Here is an 18,242-nt window from a genome sequence, read left to right as displayed (position 1 = left end):
ACCACATTCAGATATTTTTAAAGGGCCAGTGGAGTTTGAGAGAGTCTCAACCCAAAGTACAAATTTCCAGTTTAATTTTAACTTTGCACTTAGCTCACACCCAGGATTTGGCAGGGGGAAGTGGACCTTAATTTTTTTTTTCTTTTTTAAGCGGAACACACCCTGGATGTAACCGGGATGTGAGGCGGCCGCTGCGCAGAGCTGGGAGGAAGTGGGTTGGAATTGGATCAGGAGCTCAGAGTGGATTTGACTGGGACTGCTTGGAGGTTTGCAAATGTGGGAATCAGTCCTGGGCCTCTAGAAAGGGGGCTGCGCTCCGTGGAGGCAGGGAGATCCCAGGGAGGTGCGTGGGGTGACTCCAGGTTGCCTGTTGGGCCAATGTTTTGTTTTTTCCAGTTTAGTCACTTTCAGACACGTCACCGGTGGCTCACCTGCCATCCCCAAAGTGACAGTCATCCCCCAAAGCAGCAGTGGGTTAACCCTTCGTGGTTTGGGCTTTTGGGTGATATCACATCTCAGGTCTTTGATCTTACCCCAAACACTGCTGAAACCTCCTGCCAGGAAGGAAATGCAGAAACCACAGTCCTGACCTGTAGGAAGGAAGTCACCTGCTGGCCCTCTAGAGGACACAGGCTTGCCCAGGTGGCAAGAGCAGGGTCCCCAGCCCCTCTCCACATCCTTGCTCCCTAATCGCAGTGTCATCTGAATGAGGGCTGGCTTGGGTTTTTGTTTTGGTTACCGAGGAGGTGTAACCAGGGCCGCAACTCCTAGGAGCGGCCCACACCCTGCTGGTGGGACTGTTGGAAGGGGGGCTTCAGGGAGCTTGTCAGGTTGAGGTGGGGGGATGGGGGTGGGGTTTGGGAGAGGCTATACCTCACATTTGGGAACGTCTGAGGACCAATCAGGACCCAGCCCTGGCCACCTTGGTCCACTGCACGGGGGTCCCACGTCCATTCCCAGGGCATTAGGATAGGTGGTTCTGTTGTGGCTGTGGAATGGGAGACACCCCCACGGGCAGTTATGGTGGAGAGCAAAGCAGTGGGTGCGGGCACCACACTTCGAAGGGGCCTGTGCAGACCCTGGAAAGATCCGATGGTCCTCTTAATAAAAACATTAGTGGTAGCAGCTTGCGTATCATTCATTCCCCCAGAGAAATGGCCCCCAGTTGGCAGTCATGCCCGGTCCTGGGACAGGGACCCCGTGTCTGTCCGTAGAATTCCCAGGCAGCGAGCGCTCTCCCTCTCTGGAAAAGAGGCCAACTAACTTCCGGGAGGAATTCCCCTGACTCCCAGCGCCCCCGCCCCCACCTCCATCTCTAAGGCTTTCTTTTCCTTGGCTAATGGTTCTAAGAGGAGAAGCCCTTGACCCGTCTGGAAAAACCACATGTCTGAAATCTTTGAGGGTGCACTGGAATCCCTTCTCTTATTTGCCTTTCTCTGGTGGAGCTGCAAGACTCCCAGCACCTTCTGAAGGCCGCAGGCCTGTTGCTCCAGTGTTTGCTGCGGACGGAGGAGGCAGCCCTCTCCCTCCCCAGTTCAGCCAACCTCCCTCCATTTGCCCTGCTCCCCTAAGGCCTGGCTTCCTGGCTCTACGCTGATTTCCTGCCCTAGGGCAGAAGGCCTCTCAGGATTTATTCCCAGGCACTCTTGCCAGTGACCTTGAGAAGGTGGCTTGACCTGGACATCTGGCCTCTCCTGGGGACTGAGGGAGTGGAAAAGGATTTAACTTCTCCCATCCCAGATCCAAGGCTGGCCGTGGTGGCCATCGCCGAGGCCCAGAATGGGTCAGCTCCTGGAAGGAGCTCTTGAGCCTGGCTTTGCCCCTCCTGGCAAATTGCCGCCATCCTGGGCCCAGCATACCACCTCCCTCCGCCATGGAAGAAGGAAAGCAGGGCAACTGTGAGGGCTCTGCCGTCCGGACGTGTCCCGAGCCTCCCTGGACTGCCCGCTGACAAGGGTGGGCTGGGAAGGGGCACAGCAGGCCCACCGTCGATTCTGTCCCCCCAAGTTTCCACTTGGCCTGGAGACGCCTGAGCAGGAGAGAAGACTGGAGCACAGTGGCCAGCTGGTCATCCTGGGCCCAGCAGGAAGGTCTAAGCAAATTGGCCTGCTCAGGGGGCCGGAGCGGCTCTGGATAGGGGCTGGTTAGGAGGCCGTCTGCTTGTTTGTCCAGAAGAAGAAAAGGCTCTTGAGGGGCTGGCGTGACCTTTTGGAGAGTATGGGATGCCCTATGGAAGAACTAGACCACTAGACTGTACTGTCTGACCCAACCGTGACAGATTAGAACCTGTGGGGGAAGGCCCAGGGGGGCGGCAGATCCCGTGACGTCAACGCGTGTGTCCTTGAGACTGCAGGGAGCCGGCAGGTGGGGAAGTGGCGTCCAGGAGAAGTTACCAGTAAGGTGCCTGCCAGCCTTGGGTGGCCAGGGAGCAGCCAGACTCAGGGGGCGGCAGGAGAGGGTAACCTGGGCATCCGCCTGGAGGGCCGGGCACCCTGGCCTCCTTTGCTGACTCCCCAGGTACGTTCAGGCCTGAGGCTTGATGCATTCTCAGCTTGTCTCCCCGCCATCTGTGCTGGAGCCTGGAATTTTGCCTTCAGCCAAATCTCCCTTTTAACAACCTAATGAGGAGTTGCTTTTCATCAGTCTTTTTTTAATTTTTTTTATTTTTGAGAGACAGAGACAGCACAAGCAGGGGAGGGTCAGAGAGAGAGGGAGACACAGAATCTGAAACAGGCTCCAGGCTCTGAGCTAGCTGTCAGCACAGAGCCCGACATGGGGCTTGAACCCACAAACCACGAGATCATGACCTGAGCTGAAGCTGGCCGCTTAACGGATTGAGCCACCCAGGTGCCCCATTTTTTTTAAAATAAAGGAACTCCGTTGTTTTGCGGGGGGGGGGGTGATGAAAGTTCATTTATTTATTTTGAGAGAGGAAGAGAGAGAGAATCCCAAGCAGGCTCCACACTGACAGCAGCGAGCCCGATGTGGGGCTCGAACTCACAAACCATGAGATCATGACCTGAGCCAAAGTCAGATGCTTAACTGACTGAGCCACCCAGGCGCCCCTCAGTCTTTCTGCATCATTAGAAATAAAGGATTTGGACCCAAATTTAAGTAAGACGAGAATCTCAGAACTCCAACGGCAAAATTGCCTTCAGGGAGTTTTAAAAAAGGGGGTCACAGAGATGCTTTCAAAGATTGACTTTTTGGACTTCAACGACCTCAGTGTGTCATTATGGGGCTGCCCCAGGGTTGCGGATTTTCATTCTTTTCCTTTCTTATCTGTGCTCAGGACCCGGAAGAGCAGGGTATGGTGACTGTAAGTATCTTTTTACACTTAAATTAAGGAAAATGAAAATGAAAACTCGGTTCCTCAGCCTCACGAGCCGTGTTGCGGGCACTCCCTGGCCACACTCGGCTGGTGGCTCCTCTCTTGGCCAGAGGAGGCGGCGTCCATCGTTGCTGGAGGTTCTGTTGCACAGGGCTGGTCTGGAGAATGGAGAGTTGGGAGGGGGGCTCTCTAGTCTGAGGCCCCTGTACCATGGGCCAGTCCAGGCAGGTGACTATGGTGACCAGTGGGCAGGCTCTGGCTGGTGAGCCGGTGAGGGTAGCACATGTGTGTCTTGGGCCCCATGTGCACGCCAAGGGTCACAGGCACACAGGCGAAAACAGGGGAAGTAGCTGGCCTTGGGAGGTGGTCAGGCTGAGGCCACAGGGCCAGGGGGTCCGGGTGGGGTGTCTGAAAATGTGGCTCGCGCCAGTGGGAAGCTGGGGACTGTGGTGGCTTATTTTTAAGGAGAGTTTTGGAAAACCGTGGCAGTGGAGCTGGAACGAGACCACGGTGCCCGGAGTGTGTGTACCCACCCAGCCGTCCCTCCCCTTGGAGAGGGCAGGGGGCCCCGGGGCCGGGGGCTGGGGTGGGCCTGCCATACGGTGCTCCTGACCCTTCCCCAGCCCCCGTCCACGCCTCCCGTCATGCTGGCCTTCCCTTTCCAGGTGAAAGAGCTTGTCCTGGACAACTGCCGGTCGATTGAAGGCAAAATCGAAGGCCTCACAGATGAATTTGAAGAACTGGAGTTCTTAAGTACAATCAACGTAGGCCTCACCTCAGTCGCAAACTTACCAAAGTTAAACAAACTTAAGAAGGTAAATAGAGTCCAGGAGGGTGCATGCAGGGAGGAGGGAGGAGAGGCTCGTTGCTGGGGGTGGAGGGAGTGTTTCGGAGCGTTAGGGAGCGTTATCGATGGTGAGGCGGCCGCGTACGCCCGCACGCTGTGGTCCAGGCCCTCAAACGACTCCCCTTCCTCGCCTGTCCGCAGAGATTCCACCTTCATTGTAAGAGCTCTTTCTGCTTTCCCCCTTCCCTGCCCTGTGCAGCTTGAACTAAGCGATAACAGAATCTCAGGGGGCCTGGAAGTATTGGCAGAAAAGTGTCCGAACCTCACGCATCTAAATTTAAGTGGCAACAAAATTAAAGACCTCAGCACAATAGAGCCACTGGTGAGTCATTTGGGTCCATCCCTCTCCGCAGGGTGGGAGGTGGGAGGGAGTGATACCAGGGAATACTACTTCTGCGTTTGTAGAATGTTTTGGGTTGTGTGTGTGTTTTGTTTTGTTTTATTCATTCTCTTACTTTATTTGAGTCACCTGTGCTAGGAGATTGAGTCACAGCTATTTCTGCCTTGTCCGGAGAGAGTCTGAAGCCTAGAGAAGTTACATGGCTGGAGCAAGGTCACGCAGCCAGACTGGGTGGTCAGGGGGCCAGAGTGGGGTAGGACCCTGGCCTCAACTTCTGATCTCGTACTTTTCTTCTTACAGTTTCTGCTTAGCTTTGGAAACCAGAGCTGTCATTTCTTAGAGCGTGGTACATTGTCCCTGGTTGGGGAGAAGGGAACCATCCAGGAATTAAGCCACCCCTGAGGATGGCTGCCTGTTTTCTTTTTGAGTTGCTGGCCTGAGGCTGGTGCCCCCAAATGGTGGGGTCATCCCCTGGATGACACGGAGTGGTATGGGGTGAGAGCCTCAATGCTGGCCTTCTTCGTCCTGACCCATGGTCTCTAGTCCTTGGTGTGAATAGTGACCAGGGTCTCAGAGACATGGGCAGTGTTTCTGGTTCCTGTTTGTCTTCATACAGCTGAACACACCCTGAACTTCATGGATTTATTCACCAGAAAGGGACAAGGCATGGTCACAATAACAATTTCTCTGTACCTGGATATGAGTGACTGTGTTCCCTTGATTTCAGCTGTCCCTGAAGAATAGCTTTTTTGACATACAGGAATACTATTAAATAAGCATTCCTACTGTGAATATACCTGTGAGAACCCTCTCGCACGCCATCCACCTTAGAGTCAGGGAAAGGTCATGAAGCCGTTTTGCCAAGTTTGCCGTGTTTTCCTTCCCTAGGTTTCTAGAGTAGAAGTTGGCATCCTTCCGTTTGGGTTTGTAGGGTTCTTGTCTAGAAGGCACTCCTGGCCATCTGGGGATGCTCGAGGGGGGGGTCAGTGGGCCAGAGCGGCAGAACCAGAAGTTGGCACATCTTTCCCCGGCTCAGACTTCGCCCTGTGTGGCGTGGAGTCAACCATGAGTATATGCGTCCCCGACCTCTTAGGGCAAAGCAAAACCATTTGGATCTACCTGGCAGCCTTGCTTTCATGATCTCATAGGAAAATCTTTGAAGTTCTGTATAGGTGTATTTTGGGAGGCAGGTATAGAAGCCAAATGTATGTGTATATAAAACTTTGTGATTCAGTTTAAGATGAAAGGTCAGACCTAGACAGACAGATAGACACACCCTATTCTCCCTGCACAGACCACACATGTTTTTGTAGCTTCTCCTTCCCTGCTTATCAAGTGTGATTGATGCCTTACCGCTCACCTCCTCAGGATGGGAGGGTGTTGGGCTCCCCCACCCCACCACAGCCCAGACTCCCTCCCTGCCCTTGACCTGCTGAGAATGGCTTCTCGCTCCTGAGATCTTAAGAGCAGCTGAACTAGTAATCGCTTTTACCTTATAGGGTTGTGAGGATAAACTGAGTTAATACCTAGTGTGCTGTGTTAATGGCCGTCGTCCTCACCATCATTAATAATAGACACACCAGGACTTTGTTTGTTCGTGGCGCCTTTTTTGTTCCCCTCTGGCTCCTTCGTCACAGGGGCAACCGCAGAGCTCTTGGCTGGAGCCCCAGGGAGCCCCAGGTTGATTTGAAGCCGGTCGCTGACACGGCCACGGCTGTATTTGCAGACTAAATGTGGCATTGGATGAGGCTTCGAAGGCCCTAAAGTCCACCCTCCCGTTTTCCAGGTGAAGGAACTGAGGCTCGCCAGCCGAGGGTGACGGGGCTGGGCAGAGCAACGCCGTTTCCTCCACCTGGCTCTGTCCCCCTCCTGCCTCCTCCCTGCCCCCGCACAGATCACTCACTGTCGGCTTCATGTTTCTGCTTACAGAAAAAGTTAGAAACCCTCAAGAGCTTAGACCTTTTCAATTGTGAGGTGACCAACCTGAACGACTACCGAGAAAACGTGTTCAAGCTCCTCCCACAGCTCACGTATCTTGACGGCTATGACCGGGATGACAAGGAGGCCCCCGACTCGGACGCCGAGGGCTACGTGGAGGGGCTGGACGACGACGAGGAGGACGAGGATGGTGGGTGCGGGGGGGGGGCAGGCTGGGTGGCCTCTTCCCGCAGCTGCGGAGGGGCGTGGAGCTGGTGTGCCAGCCAGTGTCCCCGGGCTTTCTCACTGGGGCTCGAATCCCCAGGATGCATCCTGATGCCACCTGGTTGTGCAGTCACCCCTTAAAAAGCGTCTAACTGAACCTTCCCTTCACGGTTTCTCCTCCTTTCCAAAGTCCCCACTTCCGGATGAGACCCTATAGCGTCTCTCTAGTGTGACCCTGGAGTCCCCAGCCCAGGGCGGGTGAGCACACAGAAGCTGGGGTGTGGCCTGAAGGTCCTGTTCATCTGGGTGTCCATCTGGGTGTCCGGCAGTGGAGGCAGTGGAGACGAGGTGATGAGCTGGAGAGGTTGTGGGGCCCCCTGGTGGCTGCAGCCCACAGGCCCATAGGATGACAGGTCCAGACCTGCCCGGATGCTGCAGAAGCGGGAGCCCCAGGGGCTGGGGAAGAGACCCTGGTGGTGCAGGGAGGAGAGGAGAGCAGGGAGCCACAGGGCTTGCAGGGGGAAAGGAAGGAAGAAGAGAAAGGAGTGCATCCTGTCTCCTTCCCCCATGCCAACACGGTGCGCTTTCCCACAGGTCTTCATGGCCACAGTAATTGAGACATTTGGCCCATTAGTTCAGAAATAGGAGTTTGGTGGCCTTGTTATGTCACCTGTACATACTCGAGACACCTGTTTGCCTCTGGTGTGTTCCACCTTGTGGTACAACAGTAGGGCCCAGGACCCTGAAGCCAGGTTTCTAGGCCCACCTAACTCTGACAGATGACCTTGAACAAGTCACGTCCCCTCTCAGGGACTCAGATGTTCACCTTTAAAGCAAGGAATTTGTCTAGATGCTCTTTGCAAATGAATCGACTTCTCCGCTTTCCTAGACCCTGTAACTGGTTCCTCTGATCCAGCAGTGTCTCTGGGGTCTAAGCCTCCACATAGGATCTTCCGTTTTTGTAAAACTTGGGAGGGGGGTTTATTTTCTGGATGACTTTAGCATGTGTTCAGTCACGTTGCAGCATCCAGGCGTTGGGCTGGGGGGCGGGGGAAGGTCCTGGGTCCCCTAGGAGACCGGGCCGCCTGCCTGGAAGACCCGTGTGCAGCCTGGGCTCGCGCCGTGAGGGAGGCTGGCTCACCAGCAGCTCGCTTGTCCCCAATCCCACTCCACAGAGGAAGAGTATGACGAAGATGCCCAGGTAGTGGAAGACGAGGAGGAGGAAGAGGAGGAGGAGGAAGGAGAAGAGGAGGACGTGAGTGGAGAAGAGGAGGTAAGAGGCTGCACTGAGCAGGGGCAGCAGCTCCCACAGTCCCCCTTACTCGCTGCCTGTGACTCCGTCCAACTAAAGGCCTCGGTGATCAGCCTTTGGCAGCCAGGAAACCCCGGCTGGGGAAAGGAGACCGTTGCAGGGCCTTTTATTGGGCTGCTATGGGGGAGTCCAGCCGGCAGCCAGCCCTGGGAGGGGAAGAGGGAGAGGATTCTGGAGGTAGGTCAGGAGGGGACTCATGTGCTGGTAGACTAGGCCTAGCCCTGGTTTATGTGGGAAAATTAGTTCTTGGGGAACCCACATCCCTATTCTCTGCCTTTTTGCATTCCTATGTTAACTCAGATATTTCCTAAGCACGTAGAATGTGCTAGAGAAAATCAAAGACTGCTTTGGACCCATGGGTGGGACAGAAGACACTACTACTTGGTACCTAGAGTGCCAAGGGTCCCTAGCATATGTGCAAATAATGCTATTATTCTAACAGGTCCACTTGCTCCAAGTTTAACAAGGTCTGTGCGTGTCTGTGAGGGTGACTGAACCCTGTCTGAGGGGCTGGATCCCAGCTCTGCTGCTTGCTGGCTGTGTGTCCCTGGACAAGTTCCTTAACCTTTCTGAGCCTGTTTCTTCATCTGTAAAATAGGTATTGTTTTACATCTGAGTTGTAAATAAGGATCCACTCAGTGAAGTCTTAAGAGAATATAATAATTTGTAAGTAATACCACTTCCTGTTTTAGGCTTTTATACGCTTCTCCAAGGTCTTATGCCAGGTTGTATGTTTGAATGTTTGGAGTCTCTCTGTAATAGAGTCATTTTCCATGACTTGTCCAGAATTCTAAATCAGCTCTTCCTAATTACAAATGTTAGACCCGGAGGGGTGCCTGGGTGGCTCAGTCAGTTAAGCCTCTGACTTCAGCTCAGAGCCTGGAGCTGCCCCTCCCCTGCTTGTGCGCTCGCTCGCTCTCTCTCTCTCTCTCTCTCTCTCTCTCTCTCTCTCTCAAAAATAAACCTTAAAAAATAAAGTTCGACCTGGAGAGGCTTAAACTAAGAACAGCATGGACAGGGTACCTGCCTTCTCCAATTTCCTGTCTCTATCCTACCGCAGACCTGTTTGGGCAGGATCCCTGGCCTGCCCCAAACTTGAGAAAGACACAGGGCAAGGTGAATAGAAAAAGCCAGTGAGATGGGCCTCGTGCCTGTCTAGTTCTGCTGTGCTTCCCTTCTCCCTAGGTGTGGGCTGCAAGAATATTGCGAGTATTTAAAAAATAAAACCTTAGAACAACAGCTCCCCCCAGGACAGGGCAGTAAGTCGTGTTGGCTAATGGAGTTTTCATCTTGCACTTCCTGTCACAGGAATCACAGTGTGCAGAGGTTTTTTTTGTTTTCTTGTTTTTTTTTTTTCCCTGTAATCTCATTGACCATCTGCAAGAGTTTCATCTTCCAGTGAAGTTGAACTTATGCACAGACCAAAAACGTCTTAGCAGACAGACTGAAAAACTGTGTGGTGATCTCAGAAAACGATGGGTCCCCTGACCAAAAAAAAAAAAAAAACGTCTCTCACCACAGTCTTTTTATTTATTTTTTAAGTTTATTTATTTATTTTGAGAGAGAACGAGCAAGCGAGCCAGCACGAGCAGGGGAGGGCCAGAGAGAGGGGGAGAGAGAATCCCAAGCAGGCTGCAAGCTATCAGCTGAGAGCCCGATGTCAGGCTTGAACTCAACAAACAGAGAGATTATGACCCGAGCCGAAACCGAGAGTCAGGCGCTTAACCAACTGAGCCACCCAGGCACCCGCACCAAGTTCTTTCCAAACAACGGGTTGCCTGAGGCTTTGGGAACAGTGTCCGACATGCAGAGATGCAGCGTGCATAGGACTCCGGGAGCAGCAGAAAGCAGGGATCCTGTGCTGAGAATGAATCCACACACCTTGCTGCGTCTCCAGGAGCTGGGAGTGATGTCCTCCAAGGGCCTGGGATTTATCGTCCCCTCCAAGTGATCCAAGTGCAAGACAGCCAGGCTGGGTGGCGTGAGGCTGGACCTGCCCACAGACTCTGGATTTGCAAAACCTGAGGTCTTCCCTTGAAGCCAAAACTACTCTGAGGGCAAAGAGAAGGACTTCTGGCTTTTGCATGACAGGGAACTTTCTCAAGTGTGCATGGACAGGAAAGCCGCTCGAGTTATAGAGACTCCAGGTCAGAATTCTGAGCCCGGGTTAGCACCTGCCATCCCCCCAGCCAACGACCTTTGCAGATACTGTGCGTCATGCGGGCGTCTTCTGGAGGAGGGGTTCAGAGCTTTGCCACATTCTCGAGGGATCCTTGATGCACAAGAACGTCTGCTTTGGAGCTGAGGCTCTGAGAGGCCCCACCTTTTCGATCTCTGGGGAAGCGGCCTCCTCAGCGTGTCCCCGGGCTGGGGGCGTTCCTAATATCTGGTGCCTGTCTTCTCTTCTAGGAGGATGAAGAGGGTTACAACGACGGGGAGGTAGACGACGACGAAGACGAAGAAGATGGTGGTGGTATGAAGCCTTTTTGCTCTCAGCTGGTAGTGGCTTGGCCCCTCAGTCAGCAGCGGCTGACCGCGCAGGCCTGGGGACCTGCCCGAGGGTGGGACATGGCCGCCCCGGCTTTGCAGATCTCCCGCCTCAGATCTGCCAGGGGTGACACGGCTTCCTAGACGTGTGGGCCCCTGGTTTCCCAGCAGGTGGGTCGAGTGAGAGGCAGGATCTGTGTTTTAACCTAAACGCCTTTTCCTTCCTCTTCCAGAAGAAGAAAGGGGTCAGAAGCGAAAACGAGAACCTGAAGATGAGGGCGAAGACGATGACTAAGTGGAATAACCTATTTTGAAAAATTCCTATTGTGATTTGACTGTTTTTACCCATCCCCCCCCCCCCGAAATCCCGCCCCCCGGAACTTATTTTTTTCTGATTGTAACGTTGCTGTGGGAACGAGAGGGGAAACGTGTACTGGGGGTTGTGGGGGGAGGGCGGGCGGGAGGGGGTGGAATAAAATACTATTTTTACTGCCACTCTTTATTTTTTTTCCCCTACTTTTTCTTTGTGTCTGGTTTTGTCCCTGTAAATGCCATAGCTAAAGTACACACCACGTGAGCATTTGTCCCTTACTCTCAAAGAGGCCGGGTTGGAGGGCCCCTCCATCTCGTGTCTCCCGAGGCTCCGGAGCCGGTTGGAAGGTCTCGGCTGGCCTCCGTTTGGTTTCTCGAAGCCCAGAAGGCGCTGAGCACCAGCCCCGTCTTACCTCTTGTGCTGGTTCCCGTGATTCCTGCATTTCTTGGGCCTGCTAGAGGCATCCAACGCCCTGGTTCGTAAATAGCAACCTAAAGGCGTATTTTGGCACTGGTTGGGGGACATTCCCCGTCTCTCATTTCTTTCCCTCTTCACAGATGGTGGTGGGCTTTGCTCTCCCAAGAAGACTCTGATGTCACTCTTCAGAGCTATGAGCCAGAGAGCCGAAAACAGCAGGCTTATGAGTTATGAGTAAAATGGATTTGGTAATTATAATTAAAAGAGAAGGGGCAAACCCTCAAACTTCAACCTCTTTAAAAGATTAAAAAAGACAAAACTGTCCTATCTTGATCTGTAAAATACTAGAACGCTTTGTTTTACAAAATGACAAGAGAATTCTTCCACGTGTTCTTCTGTGCTTAGAACATTTTTACGAACCTAGGCACGGGAGGCGTTGCTGCATGTTGGCTGGGTTTTCTTTTTCATACACCCGAGCACGGATAAACTAACGCAAAATTGTATTTTCTTACCTAGTGGAAATCTGAAATGACTGCAAATTCCTAGTGAATGTACAGGTTTTGCTTTCATGTCCCTCTTCTGGGTTGCTTTAGAAGTGACGTGTTCTTTCCTAGCCCGCGTTTCATCTGTATAAAAGAACATCCACACCGGTTTTTCTCCTCCCTCTCAGAAGAGCCAAACTTTGAGTTTTATGTCTGTTTGTCATTGATAAATTTCAATAAATCTTTTTATACAATTTTTTTGGGGGTGGCTTCTTTGAGTCCAGCAGGCCATTGATCTGTCTAAGATGCATCTCAGATAACTGCTCGCTGATACGGGGAGGCTGTCGCCTTGGTTACCCGATGAAGTTGCTTCTTTACAGAGTACGGAACCTGGGGCCAGGGCTGGAGGCTTTGGGCTCTCCAAGCCAGGGTCCGTGGTGTGCTGTCTTCATTAAAAGCTCCGTCTTCGGAATGAAACGCCCAAAAGATGTAAAGCTAGAAAACTAGAAAAAGAATTACTCAGACCCCAACACAATCACCAAAACCGGGAGGCCAACGTTGAGAACTTATTTTGAACTTTCGTGGTTTTGTTGTTCAGATGGGAGGAAGGAGGAGCCCTCAGGAATGCATAAATCCAATTTGTTCCTCTTTCACTTCCCATTGTTACGGTGATCTCTCTCTGATTTCTCTTACCTCTGAAGCGTTCAAACGCGTGGCTGGGTAGTAGTCCCTTAACTATCTGGACTTGCTTAATTCTTTAAATTAAAATTTTCCTTTTAATTTTTTTTTTACATTTATTTATTTTTGAGAGACAGACAGACCACAAGTTGGGGAGGGGCAGAGAGAGAGAGGGAGACACAGAATCCGAAGCAGGCTCTAGGCTCCGAGCCGTCCGCACAGAGCCCGATGCGGGGCTTGAATTCACAAACCGTGAGATCGTGACCTGAGCTAAAGTCGGACGCTTAACCGACTGAGTCCCCCAGGCGTCCCAGGACCTGCTTAATTCTTATTCTGACCACATGGCTAGATGTTTGGGTGGTTTCCGACTTACCCTTAGCTACAGTGGTTCGGTTCTACTTTTGTGGGTTTGTTAGTACAAATGCTTGGAAGTAGGGCCATTGAGCCGAAAGTTGACATTTCTAAGGCTCATGTGCAAGGTTCTGTTTTCTCCGGAGGGCTACACTACAGGACAATACTGCAGTAGTTCGTGCATATACACATATGTTTGCTCTGTGCCTCACATCCTCGAGCCCTGAGTTCCAGCAAGGTCCAGTTCTGTGCAGTTCCAGCAAAATGAGGTGCTTCTTGGGGGGAGAAACTGACCCACCCCGTCTTCTGGGCGGTACCCGGACACCTGCTGTCCTTTTTTTTGGCAAAGACATCCTCCAGCTCCAGGTTTAAGAGGGGGAGATGACCTCCCAGAGCTGGCAAAAGAACATGGGGATGGGGTGAAGTTGAGAGACCCTCAGACCTGGCCCTGGGTTTTCTGACCCTCACTCCCTCCTTGGGGGCTCTAGAGACTAGTTTACTCATGTAGATAATGGACATACATGCTATAAAACGTAAGGCAAAATGCATAGTGGTGAATGGGTCAGAACAGGCTGTCTGTGTCAATCATACCAAATATTTACATCGACACTCAAGGAAAGGTCTTGCTGTGCCCATTTTACAGATTAGGAAAACTGAGGCCAAGAGATGTGGAGGTAAGAAGAGGTGGAGCCAGGATGAAACCCAGGTCTGAACTATTTCCATTTCACTGAACTTAGTCAAGAATGATAAGGAGGAAAAGGAAGTTCAACCCAAGGGGCGGGGAGAGGGGGCAGTTGGAGAGGCAATAAAGCCCTATCTATTGAACTTGCTGTGTGTCAGGTACCATCTCTATGTGCATCATCTCCCTCATCTTACCGAATCCTCACAGCTGCCTTAGGTGAGTGCCATTATCCTTGTTTTAGAGGGCTTAGTGATTGGCCCAAGGTCATGCAGCCCAGAAGAAGTGGCACCAGTAATAAACAAGGAGTGTGCGGTTCCAAACCAGCCCTCTTACCTTACACCAGAGTGCCTGCAGCCTCTTCCGAGCTGGGACCACCTGTGTGGGCCAGGTGTGTTAGCGCAGCTCCTTGCCCTTGCCCATCACAGCGCCCCCAGGACAGGGGTTTCCCTGCAGAGTGTCAGCAAATGCATAGGAAGGACCCTTGAGAGGGAAGGGCCCTTAGAAATCACCCAGTCATCAACCATCTCGTTTGACTGAAAAGGAAACCAAAGTTAGGGAGAGTGAGTGATGTGCCCAAGGTCACTGTGCAGGGCGGTGGGAGAGCCCAGCCTGGAATGCAGGATCCCCCTCTCCTGGGCTGCCGCTCTGACGTCTGTGGCTGCGCTGTGGTCACAGGGAGCCCAGTTGTAATGAGCAGTGGAAGAGACAGGGTGCATAGTCTTTTCCAGGAAGATCACCGCCAGGCCCCGGGTAGACAGGACAGAGGGAGTGCCATGGCATATCCATGTGTCCATTGGCTTTGGAGCACGTCCTGTGCTTTTAAATACTGCCCGTAGTGTCTGACATTAATCATCCCTGGAATCGGTGTGTGTTTCCTGATGCCTGGAAAGAGGGCAATCATGATTCTAGATTATGAGCTACTCTTGTGTCGTGCGCTTTATATCCATTGCCTCCCTTAATCCTCGTATGGATTTCATTGACGAAATCAAAGTTCAAAGAGAAGACAGCTAGCCTGGCTAGTAAGTGTCAGGTAAGCCTCAAGCCTACTAGAAAACGTGTTCTTATCCAGTGTGTTAAAAAGGCCAGGCAGATGAGGGAAGGGGGGACGAGCGATTCCGTTCTCGTTTGCTGACTTGCAAAGGCTGTTTTTATCTTTGTTCAGAAACTCATTGTTCATGGTTGGAAGGATTCCCACAGTGGGTCCCTAATAAGCAGCTTTGCACAATGGTGGCCCTGAGTCCCTGGACCAGCCCTCAGGCCCGTGTGGCAGGCTGGGCCCAGGGGTGAGTGAGCAGGGCCAAGGAGAGCTGGTTGGATGGAGGAGGGCAGGGCAGGCCGAATGCGGCAGGCCACGAGTATGCCAGGGAGAGACGAGAAAGAGTCCCACCTGTTGGGACACGTGCAGCCCGCTGACTGACGAAGCGACGCAGGGGACATCCATGGAGTTGGTCTGGCAATATCGCTGCGGGGCCCCCTAGAAGGACTCACGTGGATGTGGACCTGAAGTTCAGGTGGGGCCCCCTCTGGTTCCTGGCATGACCCAGTCCTGGGCCAGCTGATCGGTGTATTCCGACCGTAGAGCATGTTGAGTGGTGTGAGACGAGGCTTGGCCCCGGGAATTTGGAAGACAAGAAGCTTCTTGTTGGGGAGATGAGGCCGGGAGGTCAGAGGCCTGGAGCTGTGGAGGCACGTTCCTTGGAGAGAGAGCCTCTCGATCATTCTGTGTCAGCCTGGAAGAGTCCAGACGACTACCAGGAGTGAGGACACCAACATATATTTAGAACTACTTGTCTACTGGACATTGTACATTATTTTCCTTGTTTTTCATCTCGCAGTCATTATTACCCCCATTTCAAAGATTGAACACATTCAAGTGCTTCATAAATACTAGCCACTTAGTGGCAGGCAACAATAAAAGCCTTAAAGAAATCAACCTGGTGTCTCCCAAATTTCCCTGATCAGAATCCCTGGGGCTTGTCCGCTGGCCAGGCCTCACCCCCTGGGAATTCTGGTTCAGTAGCTCTGGATGGAGGCCCAGGAATCTGTGTGTTAAGTACCCAGAGGATTCTCATCACGGGGATTCGGCACCCACACCGGCCTCATGAGGAAGGTATGGCCGTGCCCATTTAAAGTTGAGAAAGAGAGGTCAAGTAACCTACCCAAGCTAACACAGGCAAGTGACGGAGGGTCTCAGTGACTTTCACACTTGCTGCAGAAAGGATGATCCTACCTGCTGTGTCCCTCAAGGGTTGCAAGGCGGTGGGAAAGCGGAAAGCAAATCTGCTATTAATAAGAGAAGGGGGGTGCGGTGCCTGGCTGGCTCGGTCGGAAGAGCAAGTGACTCTTGGTGCTGTGGGTTATGAGTTCGAGCCCTATGTTGGGTGTAGAGATTACTTTAAAAAATAAATACATAAACATCAAAAGAAAGAGAGAAGGTGGGGCGTGCCTGGGTGGCTCAGTCAGTTAAGCAGTTGACATCGCTCAGGTTATGATCTCATGGTTTGTGTGTTCGAGCCCCACGTCGGGCTCTCTGGTGTCAGCACAGAGCCTGCTTCAGCTGGCTCCCTCTCTCTCTGCCCCTCCCCTGCTTGCTCTTGCTCTCTCTCTCTCTCAAAAATAAAACATTTAAAAAATAAAAAATAAAATAATAAAAAATTTTAAAAGGAGAGAGGAGAGTGAGTGAGATGCCAGTTTCATGAAAAAAAAAAAACACAAAAAACAAACCCAAGCCACCCATATATTTTCTGTAACAGGAAAACAAAGTCCTAAGAACCACTTGGTGATTAATCATCTCCCTGAACGACTCCCCCTGCCCCTTTAAAAATTTACATACAATTAAATTTACTCTTTGTATCAATAGCCACAGTCAGGATGCAGCTCCTGAAAGATCTTAGTTCTAAAAAGAACTGGATCTGTGCTCTGGGAGTATCTGAAATCTTGCTGACCGCCTCCTGAGGTGTTACGAGTCTTGGCCGGGGCCCAGGAGTCAGGAGACCTGGGCCTGAGACTAACTGGCTGGGGGATTGCAGGCACCTTGCCTTTATGTCCTAGAGCAATGCGGTGACATCGCATCTGACAGCCTCGTGTGGACTGTCTTTTCCTCCTTACCCCGAAGGCCCCCGCTCAGGCCTAGGTTGAGCAGGAAGTTTGGTCGAGGCACGCCCTGCCCAAGCTCCCAGGAGCCAGGAGAAGGGTCAACGTGGCAGGAACAGCCTTTTCGGCAGAGTCAGGTGATACTGATTTGGAATTAGCAATACAGGTTTTTTTTTTTTTAATTTATTTTTGAGACAGAGAGAGACGGAGCATGAGTGGGGGATGGGCAGAGAGAGAGAGAGGGAGACAATCTGAAGCAGACTCCAGGCTCTGAGCTGTCAGGCAGGGCTCTGAACCCACGAACATGAGATCATGACCTGAGCCGAAGTCGGAGGCTTAACCAACTGAGCCACCCAGGCGCCCCACGAGTTCCTGAGCTCTCACCGTGTAGGCGGCCAGGTCTATACACACCCACAATTGCCCGGGTCTCCCAGCTTAGCCGATACGGAAGGAGAGCTAAAACCAATCCGTCTCAGGCCCACAAACAGACTCTTGCAGCACAACTGTCTTTGAGGTAGGTAGACTTTCCTCTTTCCAGAAGAAGAAACTGAGACTGAGTCTCAGAGACATGGAGCTTGTTCCGGGTCACACAGCCAAGAAGGCACAAGCAGGTGTGAGAACGCATAGCTTCCAAGCTTGAAGGATGGAGGTATTTCCTCAGTTCTCAGTCCTCAGCAGCCTACGATGATCTGCAGCAAAGACTCCTCTCCAAATCCTGGTTTGACTAATTTCACACCTTTTCTCAGAAATCTAGTTCTCAGGCCCAGTATGGTCCTCCCACTCAGCTCCACGGTTTTTCAGACTCCTAAGCCTGTGACGAAACCAGTGTCTCCGTAGTTGCTGGGAGCAGATGTCTGCCACAGAAATGGAGACCCTGATCTCTCTACCTCCGGAGAGACAGAGGACACTGGATGTCTTGAAGGAGCAACAGCAGCTCCTTCCCATGATTAAAGACATCAGAAGAGGCGGCACAGCCGGGGTGACCATCCTGGGCTAGAGCCAGGAGGCCCTGTGACCTGGGGTGGGCCACCTCTCTGCGGCATCTGCATCTCGAAGCGTCCCGAAGCGTGGAGCATGTTTGCGTGTTGACAGGAATGGCCCAGCAGAGAAGGAGGCGTTCAGGAAATGGGGAGCATCTTGGAGAAAATCAGAGGCGAGGGGTCTAGCCTTTGGTAGAGGAAAAAAACCCACTGTAGATACAGGAAGGTGGGTAGATTTGGTGGAGGGAAGGTGGCAGGGTTCCCGTCTGCTTTGGAAGGAGGTACGAGACAAGGTGGTCATTGGAGTTGGGGGCACAAGGGGCAGAATGGGAGTGAGGGTTCCAAGAGATGGTTGTGGTTGCTCAGGAGGGTGACCACCTCTGGGGGGCCTGGGAGGGGCCAGTGCCATTTAGCTGCAACTGGGGACCACGTCTTTCCAAGGGGACCAGTCAACATGACCCTGCTTGAGTGTGGGCATTGGGGTGGCAGGCAGTTGGATTTAACTCGCTGGATGAGGGGCACCCGGGCGGCTCAGTCCGTTAAGCATCCAACTCTTGGTTTCGGCTCCGGTCATGATCTCACAGTTTTTGGGAGTTTGAGCCCTGCATCGGGGCTTGGGATCCTCTCTCTCTCCCCCTCTCTCCGTCCCTCCTCCATTCACACTCACTCTCAAAAACAAACAAACTCTTTAAAAAATTGTTCAAGTAGCTGGATGATCCTAATGCATAAGGCGTGGGACAAGGAAGATGGAGGAGTTTGGGAGATGGTAAGCATGGACCAGGAATCC

General features: G+C 52.4%; 1 protein-coding gene across 1 annotated transcript in view; it reads left to right on the top strand.

The window, feature by feature from the left end:
* The window catches only part of ANP32A (acidic nuclear phosphoprotein 32 family member A), a 38,192-nt gene extending 27,374 nt beyond the window's left edge, over positions 1 to 10,818 (top strand). The window contains exons 2-7 of the mRNA XM_029950246.1: positions 3,997 to 4,146; positions 4,378 to 4,500; positions 6,448 to 6,646; positions 7,836 to 7,933; positions 10,382 to 10,445; positions 10,693 to 10,818. Coding sequence (XP_029806106.1) covers positions 3,997 to 4,146; positions 4,378 to 4,500; positions 6,448 to 6,646; positions 7,836 to 7,933; positions 10,382 to 10,445; positions 10,693 to 10,754 — 696 coding nt within the window. The 3' untranslated portion in view covers positions 10,755 to 10,818. The remainder of the gene's footprint in view (positions 1 to 3,996; positions 4,147 to 4,377; positions 4,501 to 6,447; positions 6,647 to 7,835; positions 7,934 to 10,381; positions 10,446 to 10,692) is intronic.
* The last annotated feature ends 7,424 nt before the right edge of the window (positions 10,819 to 18,242 follow it).

Source organism: Suricata suricatta, chromosome 9 (assembly GCF_006229205.1).
Source record: "Suricata suricatta isolate VVHF042 chromosome 9, meerkat_22Aug2017_6uvM2_HiC, whole genome shotgun sequence".
Taxonomy (NCBI): domain Eukaryota; kingdom Metazoa; phylum Chordata; class Mammalia; order Carnivora; family Herpestidae; genus Suricata; species Suricata suricatta.
The sequence above is the reverse complement of the archived record's forward strand: the minus strand, read 5'-3'. Positions and strand labels throughout refer to the sequence as shown.